General features: G+C 46.9%; 1 protein-coding gene across 2 annotated transcripts in view; it reads right to left on the bottom strand.

Annotated features, from left to right (window-relative positions):
• Positions 1-2,707: 2,707 nt before the first annotated feature.
• Positions 2,708-15,723, bottom strand: part of LOC120865405 (methionine synthase-like) — a 124,200-nt gene continuing 111,184 nt past the window's right edge. The window contains exons 29-34 of one of the 2 annotated variants that reach the window (XM_040242682.1): positions 15,177-15,332; positions 13,380-13,576; positions 10,631-10,831; positions 9,770-9,962; positions 8,218-8,330; positions 2,708-7,745 (exon numbers count right to left, since the gene is read on the bottom strand). In XM_040242682.1, coding sequence (XP_040098616.1) covers positions 7,659-7,745; positions 8,218-8,330; positions 9,770-9,962; positions 10,631-10,831; positions 13,380-13,576; positions 15,177-15,332 — 947 coding nt within the window. In that variant the 3' untranslated portion in view covers positions 2,708-7,658. The remainder of the gene's footprint in view (positions 7,746-8,217; positions 8,331-9,769; positions 9,963-10,630; positions 10,832-13,379; positions 13,577-15,176; positions 15,333-15,723) is intronic. The other variant, XM_040242683.1, reaches the window with a different exon arrangement.

Below are 15,723 nucleotides of genomic sequence, written 5' to 3' on the forward strand. Positions count from 1 at the left end.
TTCACTAATGATATTTAGCACTATTCACCAAGACAACTGGATTTCACATATTTTCACTGAAAACATGCACAAAATAAATGCCTATTCTTGTTTTTGGCCACGCCAAGTGGCACGTTGAATCTTAGTCCCTTCATCAGGGATTGGACCCTTGACTCCTGTATTGGAAGCGTGGAGTCCCAACCACTGGACCATCAGGGAAGTTCCAGCCTCTTTTCTATAAAAGGATAATGTCTCATGATTAAAGAGAAGTAAGTATTGGAATTCTTTCAGATAATCTGGAATGAAATGTCACTTTATTCTGGTTTCTCTCTGGATGAAATAAAACAGAATTGTAAAAAGTTCAAAGTCCTTTTCTCAGTGGCTGCAAGCTTCACACTGTAGGTTGCCGTATGTATCTGCACTGCAGAAGACAGGAACTGTGATAAATACTTCATGGGTCTATCTGGCTTTTGTTTCTTCCACTTCATGGAATATCTACTCTCAACGTTCTCAAAAACCATTTAATCTGTAATCCTTTCCTAGACAACAGTTCTAGAGATTGCTTGCTTTGTGAGTCTCCAAAAGACTATCATTAACACCTAAAAGCAAGGGATGAGGCAAAATATATCTTTGAAAGTTACATTTGAAGATGGGAGAATGTAAATGGAATTAGATAGAAATTCTAAGTGTTGAGAAATGACACTGAATTTCGGGGCTAATTCACTTAAATGCAAAAAAATTTCATTCAGATTATTCAAAATAGCATTTATTTCAAGCTGGATTTTGTTACCAAGCTAATCTTTCTTACAGTATCTTCGTTTTAAACATTTGGAATGGTGCAGAAAGTGAGACATACCTAAACCATGAGGTCCTCACCCCTTCTTCCTATCCCCCAGAGAGGTTTAAGAGTTTTGTATATCTTTGTGGATATTTTCACTGCATACATTTCTTGAAAATACACACACATGGAATCATAATATACTTTCTGTGCTGCAATCTGACAACACACAGAGCTGATCTATAGCAAGAAGCTATAGTGAGGCGGTTTTCCTGCAGGGCTGCCAGTGTGCCACCTTTACTGGTAGTTAAAAAAATTTAAGTTGGGTGTGGAAGGTGCTAGGGCTCTGATGTCCCAATCTCCTTCTGAGCAAAAGAAATCATCACTACTTCTCTCTGCTCATTTAGAAAACTCTGTAGCAAACTACATGGCAGGTGCTGAGTGAGGCTCTGGGTACTCTGAGCCCAGTCAGAGGCATGGCGCCTGCCCTCCAGGGACTTCTCACTCTGCTCTCCTCACAAACCACTGTCCCCAGAAAGCATCTACTTCTCTTTGAAGACAAACTTTACTGAGCATCTGTCACAAATCAAGAGCTATGTTAGACACAGCATCGATGAACAAGGTTCCAAACCTGCCCTTCAGAGAGCAGGATCAGAGTCTAGCAGAGACATATACTATCGCTATCGTGAGAATACTATGAAATATGCAGCCTGCTGCTAAGGAGGTAAGACGAGATGTCATTTCACTTACCTCTGAGGAGGAGGGGAGCAGAGGGTTGGGAAGCTTTCCTGAAGTTCCAGGGTGGGATAATTTCAGGCAGAAGGGACAACGCAAGCAGACACCTTCAGGAAGGCGGGGAAACTGCAGCAGTTTAGGGCTGCTGGAGCAATGTGGAGCATGGTCAGAACACGGAGGCTTTTTCCACACACGGGTATCTGAGACACTGAGAGGTGGAGGGGGCACTGGTTTAGGCAGGGGAATTGGTGTGGGCATAAAGCATCAGAGCACTCACATTTACAGCTAAAGGGAGCCGGGAAACTAACCCAGAGATGGTGGCAGAGGGGTCCAGAGGAGAATCATGAGACCTTAAACCAGGCATGGATATTAAGTGGGTAAAACCATCTGGGTGTGAGAATGAATTGGATGTGAAGTTTGAAAGAAAAAAAGGCAGGTTTTGGAATAACCCCCAGCTTTAAAATGTTGGTGATTGGTAGATGATAGTCTATTTTTTTTTTTTTTTTTTGCATTACCTGGTACTTACTCCTCAGCATAAAAGCTTTATCCCATCTTAAGACAACAGAGTAACCTGCCTCACCTCCCACTGTCTCCAACCTAGCGCAGTGTGCCCCGGTACCCACAGCGCCCCCAACTGCTCCACGAGGGTCAGCCGGGAGGGGTCCTGTTCCCAGAGCCCTTGGCAGCAACAGGCTCTGCATCAGATCTTGAGCTCCCTTTTCCCTTGCTTTGCCCGACGCTGCCCCCTCTCCTCCCTTGCTTTGCCCACCGCCGCCCCCTCTCCTGGCCTCCTTTACTCCTCATGTTGGCTCCTCCACTGGCTCTCCCTCGTCCCTGGTCCCAGAATCAAGCTCATCTCCTCTTCGGATTCTCCAGATGCCGTCCCATCCACACCTCCATCTCTGTGATGAAGCTTCCAGCCACTCTTCCAATTCCACAGTCACGTGTCCAAGTGTCCGAGGCCGTCAGGGCCCATTTGCCCAGAATGCCTCTCTCCTCGTCTGCATTCTCCAATGGCGCACTGGTACCACCAGTGATTGTCCTTCAAAGCCTTTATCTGCAGCCACACTTGGCTCTAGCTGGACACAGGCACAGATGCTCAGCTCTCAGCTCCCATCCCTCACCTTTGCATGGCTGTGCTTTGTCCTTGCTTTGTTTAAAAAGCATATTTGACACATAAAAAACGTCTACAAAGTCAGCATCCCACATTTTGGCTTATTATTCCACTTTTTCCTTTATTGTTTTTACAATAATGTCATACATACAGAACTCTGTAATATAAAGCTAGTTGTGAAGCATAACATAATAACCATAAGCCTACAACCCAAAAACCTGAACATGACTAATAACCAGTGTCTACTCATGTGTCCGTGATATCTGCTCCCTCTGTTTCCCTCTCAGAGGTGATTATTAGGCTGAATTTTGGCTTATCTTTTTTTTTTTTTTCTCACACTTTTAGTTTTACCATTTATACATGCATTGAGAAGATGCTCTTTGGTTTTGCGCTCAATAAAAATAGTCTCAATCATATCCTGGGACTTTTTTTTTTTTCTTTAATATTTTCAGAGATTCATTCTTCTTGTCAGGTATAGCTGTGGTTCACTTATATTTTTACTACTGAATAATACTCCTTACTGTTAATACACCTAATTTACTTAAATGCTGTCCTGTAGACAGGAAGGCATTTCAGTTTTTCCAGTTATAACCATCATGAAGACGTTACTATAAACAATTTTGTACATACCTCCTGGTACACAAATGCAGGTGTTTACTGGATACATAGCTGGAAGGTGGAGTCATAAGCTAGAGCCCGAAGCGTGCAAATGTTCAGCTTGGTGAGGTGTGGTTGTTTTCTAAAGCAGGGGCGCCTGTTTACATATCATGAAATGAGCTCACACGGATCTTCTCTAGCACCTGGTGCTGTTAGACTCCTTAACTTTATAAATCTTACGGACGTAACTTACAAGCTCATTGGGATAGTAATTTGTATCTCACAAGGTTTCTATTGATTTATAAGCCCCATGTATTTTCTCTTCTGTGAAATGCCTCTTCAAGTCTTTTTCATTTTTTTTCTTCTTTTTGATTTTTTAAAATTACTCAAAAAAGCTTCATTTTTTAAATTTAGCTTTCTGACTCTGTGCTTGATTTTCTGCTCCTCGATAAGGAAAGTGCACTTGATCCTGTAACAGACATATACACCACACAGAAAACCAGGCCTGGCTGACATGTCTTTTTGTTTTAGACCACCTCATAAAGAACCTTAGGTCTCACAGCACAAACTCCTTGAAGCCGGCCTGGGCACGCACCACATGCGGATTTTAGTGCTATCCCAACCTTCTTGGTATAAGGTAAACAATTCTATTACCAGGGGTTAAGGACAGCCTAGTCTTGTTAAGAGGTTGTATTGTAGGGAAGCTTATAGCAGTATATCAAATGCTGGACCATCCTGAATGCATCTAGATACCGTCCTGGGAAGAGGAAGTCTGTTTTCCTATTATTTAAAAAATAGGAATTCTCTCTATATTCTTCTTACTACTTCCTTCTCAGTTAACAGTATTGTAAATATCAAGTCTTGGTTTGTCTTTTTACTACACTAAATTATTAGCTTAACCTAAGTGCTAGTTTGAATATATTTCACTTAATCATCTTTCACGGTTAGCATATGTCTCAAGAGATTTGTTCCTACCCAAAGATTTTTTTTTCATGCAAACATTTAAATATTTGCTTTTTGCAATTCAGACCTTAACGTATTTGGGATTGATTGCTAGGTGTGAGGCATGAACCGAACTTCATTTTTCTGTAAGGATAACCGTTGTTCTAAAACTACTTATGGAGTCACCCTTCACCCCCCACTGATCTGTCATGCCATCTCATCATATCGCAAAGGTCAGCATATATGCATGGGCTACTTTCCAGGCTCCTCATTTTACTGTACTGCTCAGAACGCCTACCTCTGCACCACATACAACACAGACTCTACAATAAAACTTACTATCTTGTAAGTCTCCTCAACCTCTTCATCACAGTTAGAAGCATCCAGCTATCTTAGTCCTTTGCCATTCCACAAACATTTAAATATCTGCTCGTCACATTCAGCAAAACCTCTGTTGGAATTCCTGCTTGAAATGGCATTGCGTCTACAGATAATTTCGGGGGAGATCTGACACCCTTACAACCTTCAGTATCATGAACAAAGGCCATTCTTCATTTGTTTCTACCTTGCTTCTTCACCTTTATACTTCAAGTCTCAAATCAGGCCTTAACCTAAAACAATGCCTGCCTTAACCATCTGGTTAAGGTATTGGGAAAGGTATTTCACCTTCCCAACTAAAAGTGTGTCTTTTATGTGCAAATTGGGGTGAGTTTGAGGTTTCTGTTGGAGTGATGGTAATTCTTCATTATTGAATATATCAAGAATTTGAGAAGAGTAAGATGATACCGGTTGGAGGCGCACTGGGTTTGAGGTGTCTCTTGTGTACTGGATGCTTGCTATGCTATGTTCTTCAGGACAGTGGAGTCTGGATAAAGATACTGGTTTGATGAGATTGCCCACAGAAACTACATGACTAAGAAGGTAACTAGTGATGGGATCATGAGGACCAGGATTTGAATGGGTAGAGGAAGAGAAAATTATGAAAGAAGCTAAGAAATAAGAAACATGTAAAGGTAACCAGAAGAGTGAAGTCGGGAGGAAACAGGGAAAGATGATTTCTGAAGTGGTCAACACTGCCCAAATCCAGAGGAGAAAAATCACTAGAATAGCCAATGTTAGATCTGAACGGAGCTAACAATTAAGAGGTCATTTATGACAGAAGAGATGGGCTTAAAAAAAAAACACTTAACTTCACTGAGTGAAGGAGAGAATGGGAAAAAGTGGTTGGCACAAAACAGACACTCAGATACTTGTTGAAGATAAGCCTGAGAGAAATGGAGAGAAGACCGGCTATTCTCTACCTGAGCCCAGCTGTGACAGGAATAGCAGAATGTCTCAGAGGAGAAAAAGGACATTATGAGACCTGACCTCTACCATCATCCCATACACTAGCCTCCACCCCATACACAGGTAAGCAAGCAAGCTTCCAAACAAGTGCTTCCTTAGAGGGAAAAAACAGACATGGGATCCCTAATGGGAATGATGAGAGCGAGCGAGGGGATGTGAGAGCCGTGGATGCCGATGACAAGGTGACATTCTAGATGTGTGGGCAGAGACACAGAAAAGACTCCAGGTGCAGCATGGTCCCCTCCTGCCCTTGAGGTCACCTGACATAAATTAAAGAAGGGGTTTTCCTCAAGCTAGCTTCTATATGCTTTAATGAAAATATAGGGGCTCAAACTTTAACAAATCGGTTTCGTCTTTAGATAAAAGGAATCCATCACAGGATCAGATCAACAATACAATGAAGGAAGCCGTTTTGTCACATAACGAGTTGAGAAAAGATATGGTAAACATTTAACGAAACTGGGAGACTCTTAACAACTGTGATTCAGATAAAATAAATTAAAATATTAGGAAAAGATTATTCTTTCTTATACAGAAGGATGTGCCAACACCTAGAGTAACAGAGCTGCTACGGAAGGGAAATAAATCCTCCAACTGAGCATCTAGGACAGATTAAATGGACCCTAAAGAAAGCATATAGTTCTCTTTTTAAAATAAAGCATATAATTCTCTCTTTAAGGGCCAGTGATGCCTGAAAAGGCATGTTACTCTTCAGGAACACATGTATATGCTAAGTTATGCAGGATTATCAATTGCTAAGCTTTTTCCCCCTTTCACCTCCAACATACCTCAGCGTATATTTGATGTAACTGCTTTGAGACGAGGCCAGCTTATACCACGAGGGGAGGGGGGGACTGTCTTACAGAAAATGAGATCTGATGATGCCAATGACACAGAAAGTGGCTTCTCACTCCAGTCACTGTTCAACTGTGTTCCAGAAAGGGTGCCCAGTATACTGAACCAGTCGTTCCCACGTGCACTTCCCAAGTGTCTTTTCACCTCCGTCAATCTCTTACTCCCTTTCCTTGAGCACCTACCCTGTGCTGAGCTCTAGACACCTCCACAGACGCTGCTGTCTATCAAGCTCTCACTATATGCCAGACCCATGTCACCTGCCTTACATGCGTTATCTCATTTAATCCACATCTCATGCCCACAAGAGAGGAACTGGAATCACTATGCCCATTTTGCAGATGAGAAAACTGTGTTAAGAGAACTGAAGTAATTTGCCTCTGTCATACAGCAAGCATGTGGCAAAGCTGAAACTTGAATCCAGGTGTGTCTGACTTAAATCCCACGCTCTTAACCATCTCCCTGGAATAACCATGAACAAGTCCACGTGCTGTTCCCATACTGTCCATGTTTGGAGTTGGGGCAGTGCAGAAAAGGAAGAACTGAGAAGAGTGAGGCTGCCCGTCCATCCACTCTGCATGTCCTATGAGCCTGCTCAATTCTGGAAAACAACCCAAAGATGTTAACTACCCTTAGCAGCCACTCCCTCTGCCTACCTCCTTCTTCCCCCGCAGGGTGAGGGAATAGGAAATTACGAGAGAACAAAATGCTTGGAGAATGCGACTGTATTTGACTCGCCACGGCAAGCAGCCTGAGCATCTCTAATAAGCCTCAGGGAGAATGTGCCTTTGGCTAAAGGGACGCCTTCAAGCATCTCCTTGAGGTTTCAGTAAAGGAAGTCTCTGGAGAGAGAGCAGAGTGATGCTTCTTCCCAGTCAGAGTAACTGCTCTAACCACTCAGATTTAAATGTCCCATTGCTCACAGCATCACTCTGTCAAAGGGTCACATTTTCTATTCAACTAAAGTGACCTCCTAGGTCTGGGATAAAAATGAAACAAGTCTGACTTGCTTTGAAATGCAAAAGACCTCCATCTCCAGCTTGTTCCAGTCCCCAAGGGACCAGGGACACCCCTGGAGTCTGACTCACTGCTCTTTATTCAAAGTCCCCTGGAAAACAGCTGCTTGTTTTAAAAGAACTGCAGGAAGACCGTGGCCTTCTATAAGGTCCCCCCAAAGGTCCACACCCTGGAGTGGTGCAAAGGGCAACCAGATGCAGTTGGGCTCCTGGCCATTGCGCTGATATGATTAAGGCGCTTTGGACCGTGTTTCCCTGAGGATCACCAAGTACAGATAGGTTAAAAAAAAAAAAAAATTTAGTCTGTATCATATCCCAAAATGGGTCCAAGCCATTTCTCAACCTCGGACACAGACATGTTCTTCCTCGAAGCATAATCCTCAATCTGCAAAAGATTAAAGGCAGTTTGTTAAAACAAAATGATATGACTTTCTGAACTAAAGTTCCCCTAGCATTCACTAAGATACTCTAAGTACCTTCCGTGTCTTATCTTAATATTAATAGTGATCCACTGAGTTAAGCAGAGACAGATATTCATTTATTCACTAGAGTGCCTTATTCTCTGGGCAGAAAAACAACATGTAGTAACTATCTGGTGCTTAGAGGCCTGGCTGGGGTGTGGCTGGGGGGTGGGGTGGTGTGGGGAAGGGAGGGAAGGGTGGTCTATTTATACATGGGAGGACTAGAATTGGAGCAATGAGCTGAAACCAAAGCAAGACATCAGTGGGGGTAAACTTCTTCATCTTTTGCCTCTCATTTTATTCTCATTCACATGTAAAATAAAACGGGTTTAACAGTCCCATTTAAAACAAGATAGGCACCAAGGGATGCCGCCTACAATGAAACAGCTAACTTACCTGATCCTTGTAAATTTTCCCCACGGCAAAATACTTGGACTTCAAGTTGGAGAAGTAAAGGCCAGATACTGCTGAAGCAGGTGCCATGGCCAGCGATTCTGTTAACCTAATGCCTGAGGAGAGCAGCATGAGGAAAAATGTGCATTTATTCAGTGCTGAGACAGGCTTGCCAGTTGGTAGGCACCCAATAAAGTCTTATTTACAAGTGAGTGAAAGTGAACTTATGCCTTTTAGGTGGACACATGACGTGGCATGAAAGCGGTGAGCAGAGCAGTGTAGCAGACTCCCACCAAGGGGATGAACAATTTTAGGACATGCAGATCTCTTGTGACCAGGGCAGGGGTGGGGAGGAGGCCTGGAAGACTCTACACTCTTCCCCCGCTCTCCAAGATCAGTCACAGAGGCTACACCCGGGCCTTCTAGACAAGGGCCCCAACCCTGGAGGTGAGGGCACCATCTGGGCCTGCAGAGGGTCCTGTGGGGCCGAGGTCGCTAAGGGGTGACTGACAGCTGGGCCCCACTAAGCAAGAGCCCATGTCACGGCTACCTAGTCTACGTCACTCACTTTCTGGACAAGGCAACAGAGCAGTGTGAAGGTGAAGTGCCTACCCAGCTGGCTTACGGGTCCTAAATGCCCACCTCCTGGCTCCTGAGCCCGTGCTATTCCTGCCAGCCCAGATTCAACAAGCCTCACAGCTCCCCACATGCGCTTACATTCTTTTATTCTCCAGTGTGGATGGGATGCTTCTGATGAACGCCACTGAAAACAGTGCATTAACAGCAGTACAGATATAAAGAGGAAGGGAGTGCAAGGGAAGAACGGGAGTTCTGTGAGACAAAAGTCCAGGGATGCTCCTGGAAGGAACGGAGGGACAGAGCGATGCAGAGTGCGTTCCTAGAGGTCACAGAGGTCACGCACTAGTGGAGAGGCTGAAAACAGCAATACACGTGTCTTAGGGAACAGGGTAGGGGATGTGTGAGATGGTATGCATCAGCTAAGCTCCCAGCTGTTGTAGTGAAGAGGAAAAAATAAACTGATAAACTTAAATGTGGAGATGTTAAGACCACAACTCGATAATATGGAGGGAAGAGGTCCCATTTCTACAGGACCTCCATGTGCAGAAATTAAAATGTGTTTCTTTTCCTCTTATTGGAAAAAATAATGCTATGGAGGTGAAGTGCTAGAACAGACTCCGAGCAGTGAGGAAAGGGCTTCCTCGGTGGCTCAGTGGTAAAGAATCTGTCTGCAATGCAGGAGCTGCAAGAGATGTGGGTTCAGTCCCTGGGCTGGAAGATTCCCTGGAGAAGGGCATGGCAACCCATTCCAGTATTCTTGCTTGCAGAATCCCATGGACAGAGAAGCCTAGCAGGTTACAGTCCATGGGGTCGCAAAGAGTTGGACACGACTTAAGCACACGCACGGGGAGCAAAGATGGGATTGGGGATTTTACCATAAGCCCCTCTCCATGTTTTCCCCAGCACCCCTTCATGCCTCTCCTTCGCTACTGTGCGTGTCACCCAAGGAAGATTCACGCCCCTCTCCAGCACTGACCTGTGCGCTGCTCCACGTCCGCCAGCCTCCACATGGTCAGTTTCTCAGTGTGGTCAGGCTGGCTGGGATAGCCTGGCGCCGGCCGGATGCCCTCGTAGCGCAGTCTCCGCAGGTCAGCCACAGCCAACTGTTCACCACGGCAGTAACCCCACAGCTCCCTGCGGACCCGCTCGTGCAGCTCCTCAGCGAAGGCCTGGGACCAGGACACGGAACACACAGCTCAGGCAGAGGTGGGAGCCCCTCTCCTGCCTCCATTCTGCCTGCTATCCGGCTCGCCCTGCAGGCAGGGAAGATCCGCAGAGGGACAAGTGACAGCCGACAGTCCCAACTCATCTGTAGTGTCCCCAGCGGCTCTGGGGGTCAGTTTTGGTCTCTGTCTGGACTCTGAAGGACCACAGTCCATGATCTGAGATCTGAGGCCCTTCAAACTTTCTTCTGACTCAGGTTCTGGTTTACGGTGGCCAGGAGGGGGGTGGGGGGATGGTGACAGTGGCCTCTGGAAGAGGGAAGTGGCCCGCACAGCCACATAGGCTGCCCCACCCCACAGAGGAAGATGAGGGATCTACGGAGGTGTCCAGCATCAGAACCAGAAGCTCTGAATCAAAAATCTGCTTGGCTCCCCGCCCTCCCCCCGCTCTTCTGGGAAACATGTATCAAGCCTCTGGGGGCCGTTCCAACTACTGTGTTGCTAAAGGCTGCTCTGTGCCCAAAGATGAGGCTTGAGAGCAACTCAAGAATTCAAGATTTAAGAGTGCACGTGTTGTCAGAGCCAGGAGTACATGCGCACACATATGCATAAACACACATGCCCGTCCCTGGCTCCTAGCCCTGGACCCTGGCCTCAGGGCACCAAGGTTCTACCTCGGCCAGCCGGTCCCCCAGCGCCTTGACCATGATGCTGCTGTAGTCATCACACTCCTCCTCGTAGGCCTTGCTCAGCTCCTCCACCCCGAAGCAGGCAACGGCGAATAGGCCCAGGTAGTCAGGGATGCCTGAGTGCAGAGGGGCGATGAAGTCCGAGAGGCAGAGGTAGGGGTCCGAGCTGGCAGAGTCCTTCTCAGCCTTGAAACGCAAGGAGTGGGTGGAGCAGCCATTAGCATGGATGTGGCACTAACACCCAGCAAACAGCAATCTAGCATCTTCCCGTGAACACAAGCTTCAAACGGGGCTGTCTGCTGTGTTCACCCCAGTATTTAGAAGAGTGCATGATACATAGAGTGTTCAATAAACACATGTTGAATAAACAAATGGAACGAGGCTTATATGATATGACATACACACATAGTTGAGCAACCAGTTAACCTCACACACTCACAAATATCTGCTGAATGCCTACTGGAACTGGAACCCTAAATAGTCACATAAGATTTTATTTTTTTTCCTCCAAAAGTGTTGTCAATTAGAGATCAACATTAAATCCTGAAGTTATGTTCAAAAGAGGTCCACTTGGTGTATAAGCCTCTACTTCGCATTGACAGAAGCAATTCAACAAACGGCCAAGGTCAGCAACACAGGGCCACATGCTGCCAGTCATGGGTGGTGGTGGGTCAGGTGATAGCTAAGGACACTGATGGGCCAGCCTGAAATTAAACAAAGCAGGATCTGCTGCTGGGGTTCTCTCCTTAGGCCAGGCAGCCATCCTCCCTGTTTTCCATCTCCAGCTGATGACTGACTCTTCCTGCTGCTAAGCTGACAAGCAAAGTCTTACACGTTTCACAATCAACACATTTTTGCTGAGAAGGTAAATAGTGAATGGCTAATATGTACTAAGTGTTACTAAATATCAGGCATTAGTTGGTGCTTTATATGAACTAATTAATTAAATCATCTCGATAACCCTGTGAAGTAAGTGATACCATCAGTTCCATTTTACAGACAAGAAACTGAGGCAGCGAGGTCTTGAAGAACTAGTTCAAGGCCAGAGAGTCGCAGGTCAGAGCCACAACCAATGCTCCTGACCACTAGGCAGCATTGCTTAGGACAGAACGAATAATCAGTAAGCAGCCAGCCAGAATCTTCGTAGTTATTTGCTTGCCAGCTCTAGAAACAAGTACAGTTTAATCAACACTGGGCAGAAAATGGTTAAGTGGCTACAGGCAAAAAGGTAGTTGACAAAGGCACATGGGAATGTCACAGACTCAGGGCCAGCCCCGCAGGGAGAAGCTGCCTTCCAGTTGTACTCTGCCCATCAACTGCTCTTTGCTAATAAAAGCCAGAGGGAGAGGCAAAGCTTCCTGGCACCATAACGAGAGACAGGTCATAAAGCCCCATAGCACTTTCAAAGACACAGCGATCAGAGCCACTCAGAAGAGAAGACCCCCCAGTGCAGTGAGTCGCTACAGTCAGAATTTCCCAGTGTACTGGAAAAAAAGCACCTCCTTAGAAATATCTATCCAGGTAAGTATATACGTCCTGAGGTCATTACATTAAAAGCCCTAACACCATCCATCATAGACTGTCTGGACAGGAATGGTGCTGGGTGTAAAAAGAGATCAGAGGACACAGGACTGAAGGAGGGAACTTCAGGCCAGGGGGGAGGTTTCTGAACTGCGTTACTTTGGTAAAAGCAAAGTCACTAATTCCCTAGTGAGGCTGGGCGAGAACTTAACATCAGAATCCTCTTGTGTCTTGTGGTATCTGAGCCTGAGTGCACAGTGAGGACGTGCCGGGCCTGGGTGCACACAGCAAGGCTGTAGCTACTCCCATTTAACTTGTTAAGGTACCTTTTAATGTCCCCAGTTTAAGGATTCCCTCAGATGTTGTTATAGCTAAAATGTCCGTCATTATGAATTTTATGGTGGTTATGATGAAAAGCAATACTATCATTTTGAAGGACTGAGAATGGTAGTTAAGACCTTGCAAAAATAACTTTCTACCATCCTGTGTTAATGACTGGTGAATTCTGGTTCCAGTTGGTTAGGACACCTTGGTTTTTTATAGCAGCTGAAGGGACATGCTTAAAAACTTGCATGTTTAAAGGCAGGGGCACAGACAGGGAACCATGTACAGAGGAGCCTGTTCTCTGACCCAGGAGGAGCCAGTGGTGTGGGGGGTGTGGACAGGCTGGGCTCCCTCCAAGCTGTGGGCCTTAGTGTGCTCTCCACAGTCCTTCGTGTTCTCCTCTGCACATAGACACTGCCTTCCGACAAGCTGAGCGGAAATTAAATAAGACGGCCCATCAAGTGCCCTACTAAGCAACTGGCCCCCAGGAGACTTGCAGTGGAAGTCTGCGCCCACCTGTTTTCTCCTTGAGAAAAGGGGCCACCAGCCTGGTTCAACAACAGGCCTGGACCCAAACCAACCTTCTTGAGCAAGTGAATATCCACCTGTGTGTGATCCCGAGGCAACAGCAGCGTTTCTCCTCACCCATCCAAACTGACAGGAAACACCTCCCTCGTGTTGGTCCCTGAGGCCCAGCTTCCAAACCCATGTTGCCCCATTCTCTCCATCACAAAGCCTCGGGCTCAGGACTGCGATGGGTCATCTGGGGTGAGGTGGGGCAGAGCCATGCTAACACAAAGCTCAGACTTATGCCAATCTTGTTTATGATTTTTCAGTGCTTAAACCAAAAAGGAGGGCTCCGTGTCCACTGGCAGCACAACCTCCATACCTGCTGCCTGAGCCCATAGAAGGTGGCTACGGGCTCCGAGGCCTGCGGCACTGCGCCTTCCGCGTACAGGTGGATATCATCCTGAATGCTCTGTGCTGGCCAGAACCCAACCACACCCCTGGCCTGGAGCTTCTTCTGACTGATCAGTGCCTGCAGCATGTTTTGGGCATCATCGTAGACCTTTTTGGCCTCTTCACCTATTAGGAAAATATAAGAATTCACTTAGAGATTCAGTAACACCCACTAAAGAAAGCTTTTTAAAACCACTACTTCTCCCCAGTTTCCCTCCTTATTCCTCTCTTTTCCTCTCAAATACTTTAAGTCAGTGTTTGCAGTCAGCACCGCCCCAGGTGCAGCAGCTGAGGGTTCAGCAGTTCTGCTAAGTACAGCTCCCAAACACAGTCGGCTCAACCAGCTACCACTCATATTTTTCCATTTAACAAAAGGCAGGGCGCCAGCTCTCACTCCCTGCAGTAACGTGTCAGACAGAGTGACACAAAGCAGGCCAGATCCTCCCATCGCCGCGTTCCCTATGCACAGACAGCCCCCCTGACCTCACCGTGACCCCCGGGGTACAGAACAGCCTGCAGAGTGAAGTGGGGTTCGGGTGCTGCTCCTCGGGGGCACCCAGCAGGGATCCCGCAGGCCTCGCCTGGCTAAGGCGGTGCCAGCAGGGCCTCAATGCCTCACCAGGGCCTGGCCGGCCAGCTCTACTTTGGCCTCTCTGTTGCTCCCTGTGATCACTCTGGAGCACTTCAGGACGAGAGCCCCTTTCTCACTACTACACCCTGGGGAGCCTGAGAGCTGCTGTATCCCAGCATCCTAATATGCACCTCAGGGATCCCTCCAGGAAGAAAGCAAGGGGCGGTCTCTCAGGCTACCCTCAGCCCTAACCCCACATGTCCAGCAGTCCACTCCTCATCTCGCTCTGAGCTGGCTGTTACTGAATCCTTTGAAGGGCTTAGCCTTCATGGGCTTAGATCCCATGTCTCTGAGGCAGGGCTAGAAGAGAGAAGCAGATTATCTATCGACTGGCTTGTTGCCCCCAACCCTTGCTTCCACTGGGCACAATGGACTCCTTGCCATTCAAATCAGCCCAAACGCCCGTGCCTTCCCACTCGGTCTCCTCGGCCTGGAGGGTCCTTACTTCATCACCATCTCACATTCCAGTCCCAGTCTCAGTAACTCCCACCTAATCCTCAAAGAGCAGTTCAAACCACCTCCTCCAGGAAGCCTTTCCTGATCCTCCAGTTTGAGCTTGAGCTCATCTCCCGGTGTGGTGTCCACAGAGGCCCAGGCTTCGCCCTGAAGCAGAAGCCCGGTCTGTCATACAGGATCACCCTCCACTGCTGCCCCACCCAGCGGGTTCCAGATGGCAGCCATGATACGTCTTCTCTCGGATCCCAAATGCCCAGCAAGTAATTGATGTCAACAAAGATTCAGTACAGAATGGGTAAGCGAAATGCCAAGTTTAGTCAATAAATAACAATCAACCCAGCAGTTTAAAAACCATCAAAGGACTGAGCAGGTAAACAATATCCTATATCATATTGTAACAGTGAACTCTAGGAATCTGCTGGAAGTCCAGGGGTTAGGACTCCATACTCCAAGGGCCCAGGTACGATCCCTGGTCAGGACCCCACAAGCTTTGAAATGCAGCCAAAAGAAAAAACAAAAAAACAAAACACTCCATGTGGCATAATCCAAACCCACTGCTCCACTAGCTATTTTCATCTTCAAGGGCCCAAGATGATGTTTTGAATATCAGAGCAGGACGGAAGCCCTTATGGAACTAACCTACAGTTTTGTCGTCAAATATCTTGGGAAAGCCTCGGTTAGGGTATTTGCCCCGGAGCTGCCAGACGTCGAAGAAAGGCTTCCAATCAATGTAGTCCACCAGCTTCTGCAGGTCGTAGTCTTCAAAGACTCGAGTCCCGAGGAACGTGGGCTTCACTGCGGGAAAGGAGTGATCCGTCAACCCCAATGATGCCAGGGCAGGCCTGTGGCTCAGCACCCTTTGTGCCCAGAGCCACCTATGAGAAGCCTTCCTGGCCTGCTCCTTCCTGCTCTGTCAGCTCCCATGTCCTGCCTCCCTCCTGGCACCCAGAGGAGTTGTTTTACAAAGAGGGGAACTCGAAATTACTGTGGAAAAGGCCTAATTCTGCAGCACATCTTAAATAAAAGTCTTCTTCCCCTGCAGCTGATTGACTACATCACCCCTGGAAACTTCCCTCAACCCCTCCCCTCACCCTCGCCCAAGAAAAAGGCAGACTGGATTCACCTTCAATTGTAGAGAGGAAGATAACGCTAAAAGAAAAGGCACAGGAGAAAGACACATAGAAGC

The sequence above is a fragment of the Oryx dammah genome, unplaced genomic scaffold (genome assembly GCF_014754425.2).
Source record: "Oryx dammah isolate SB20612 unplaced genomic scaffold, SCBI_Odam_1.1 HiC_scaffold_6, whole genome shotgun sequence".
Classification (NCBI taxonomy): Eukaryota; Metazoa; Chordata; class Mammalia; order Artiodactyla; family Bovidae; genus Oryx; species Oryx dammah.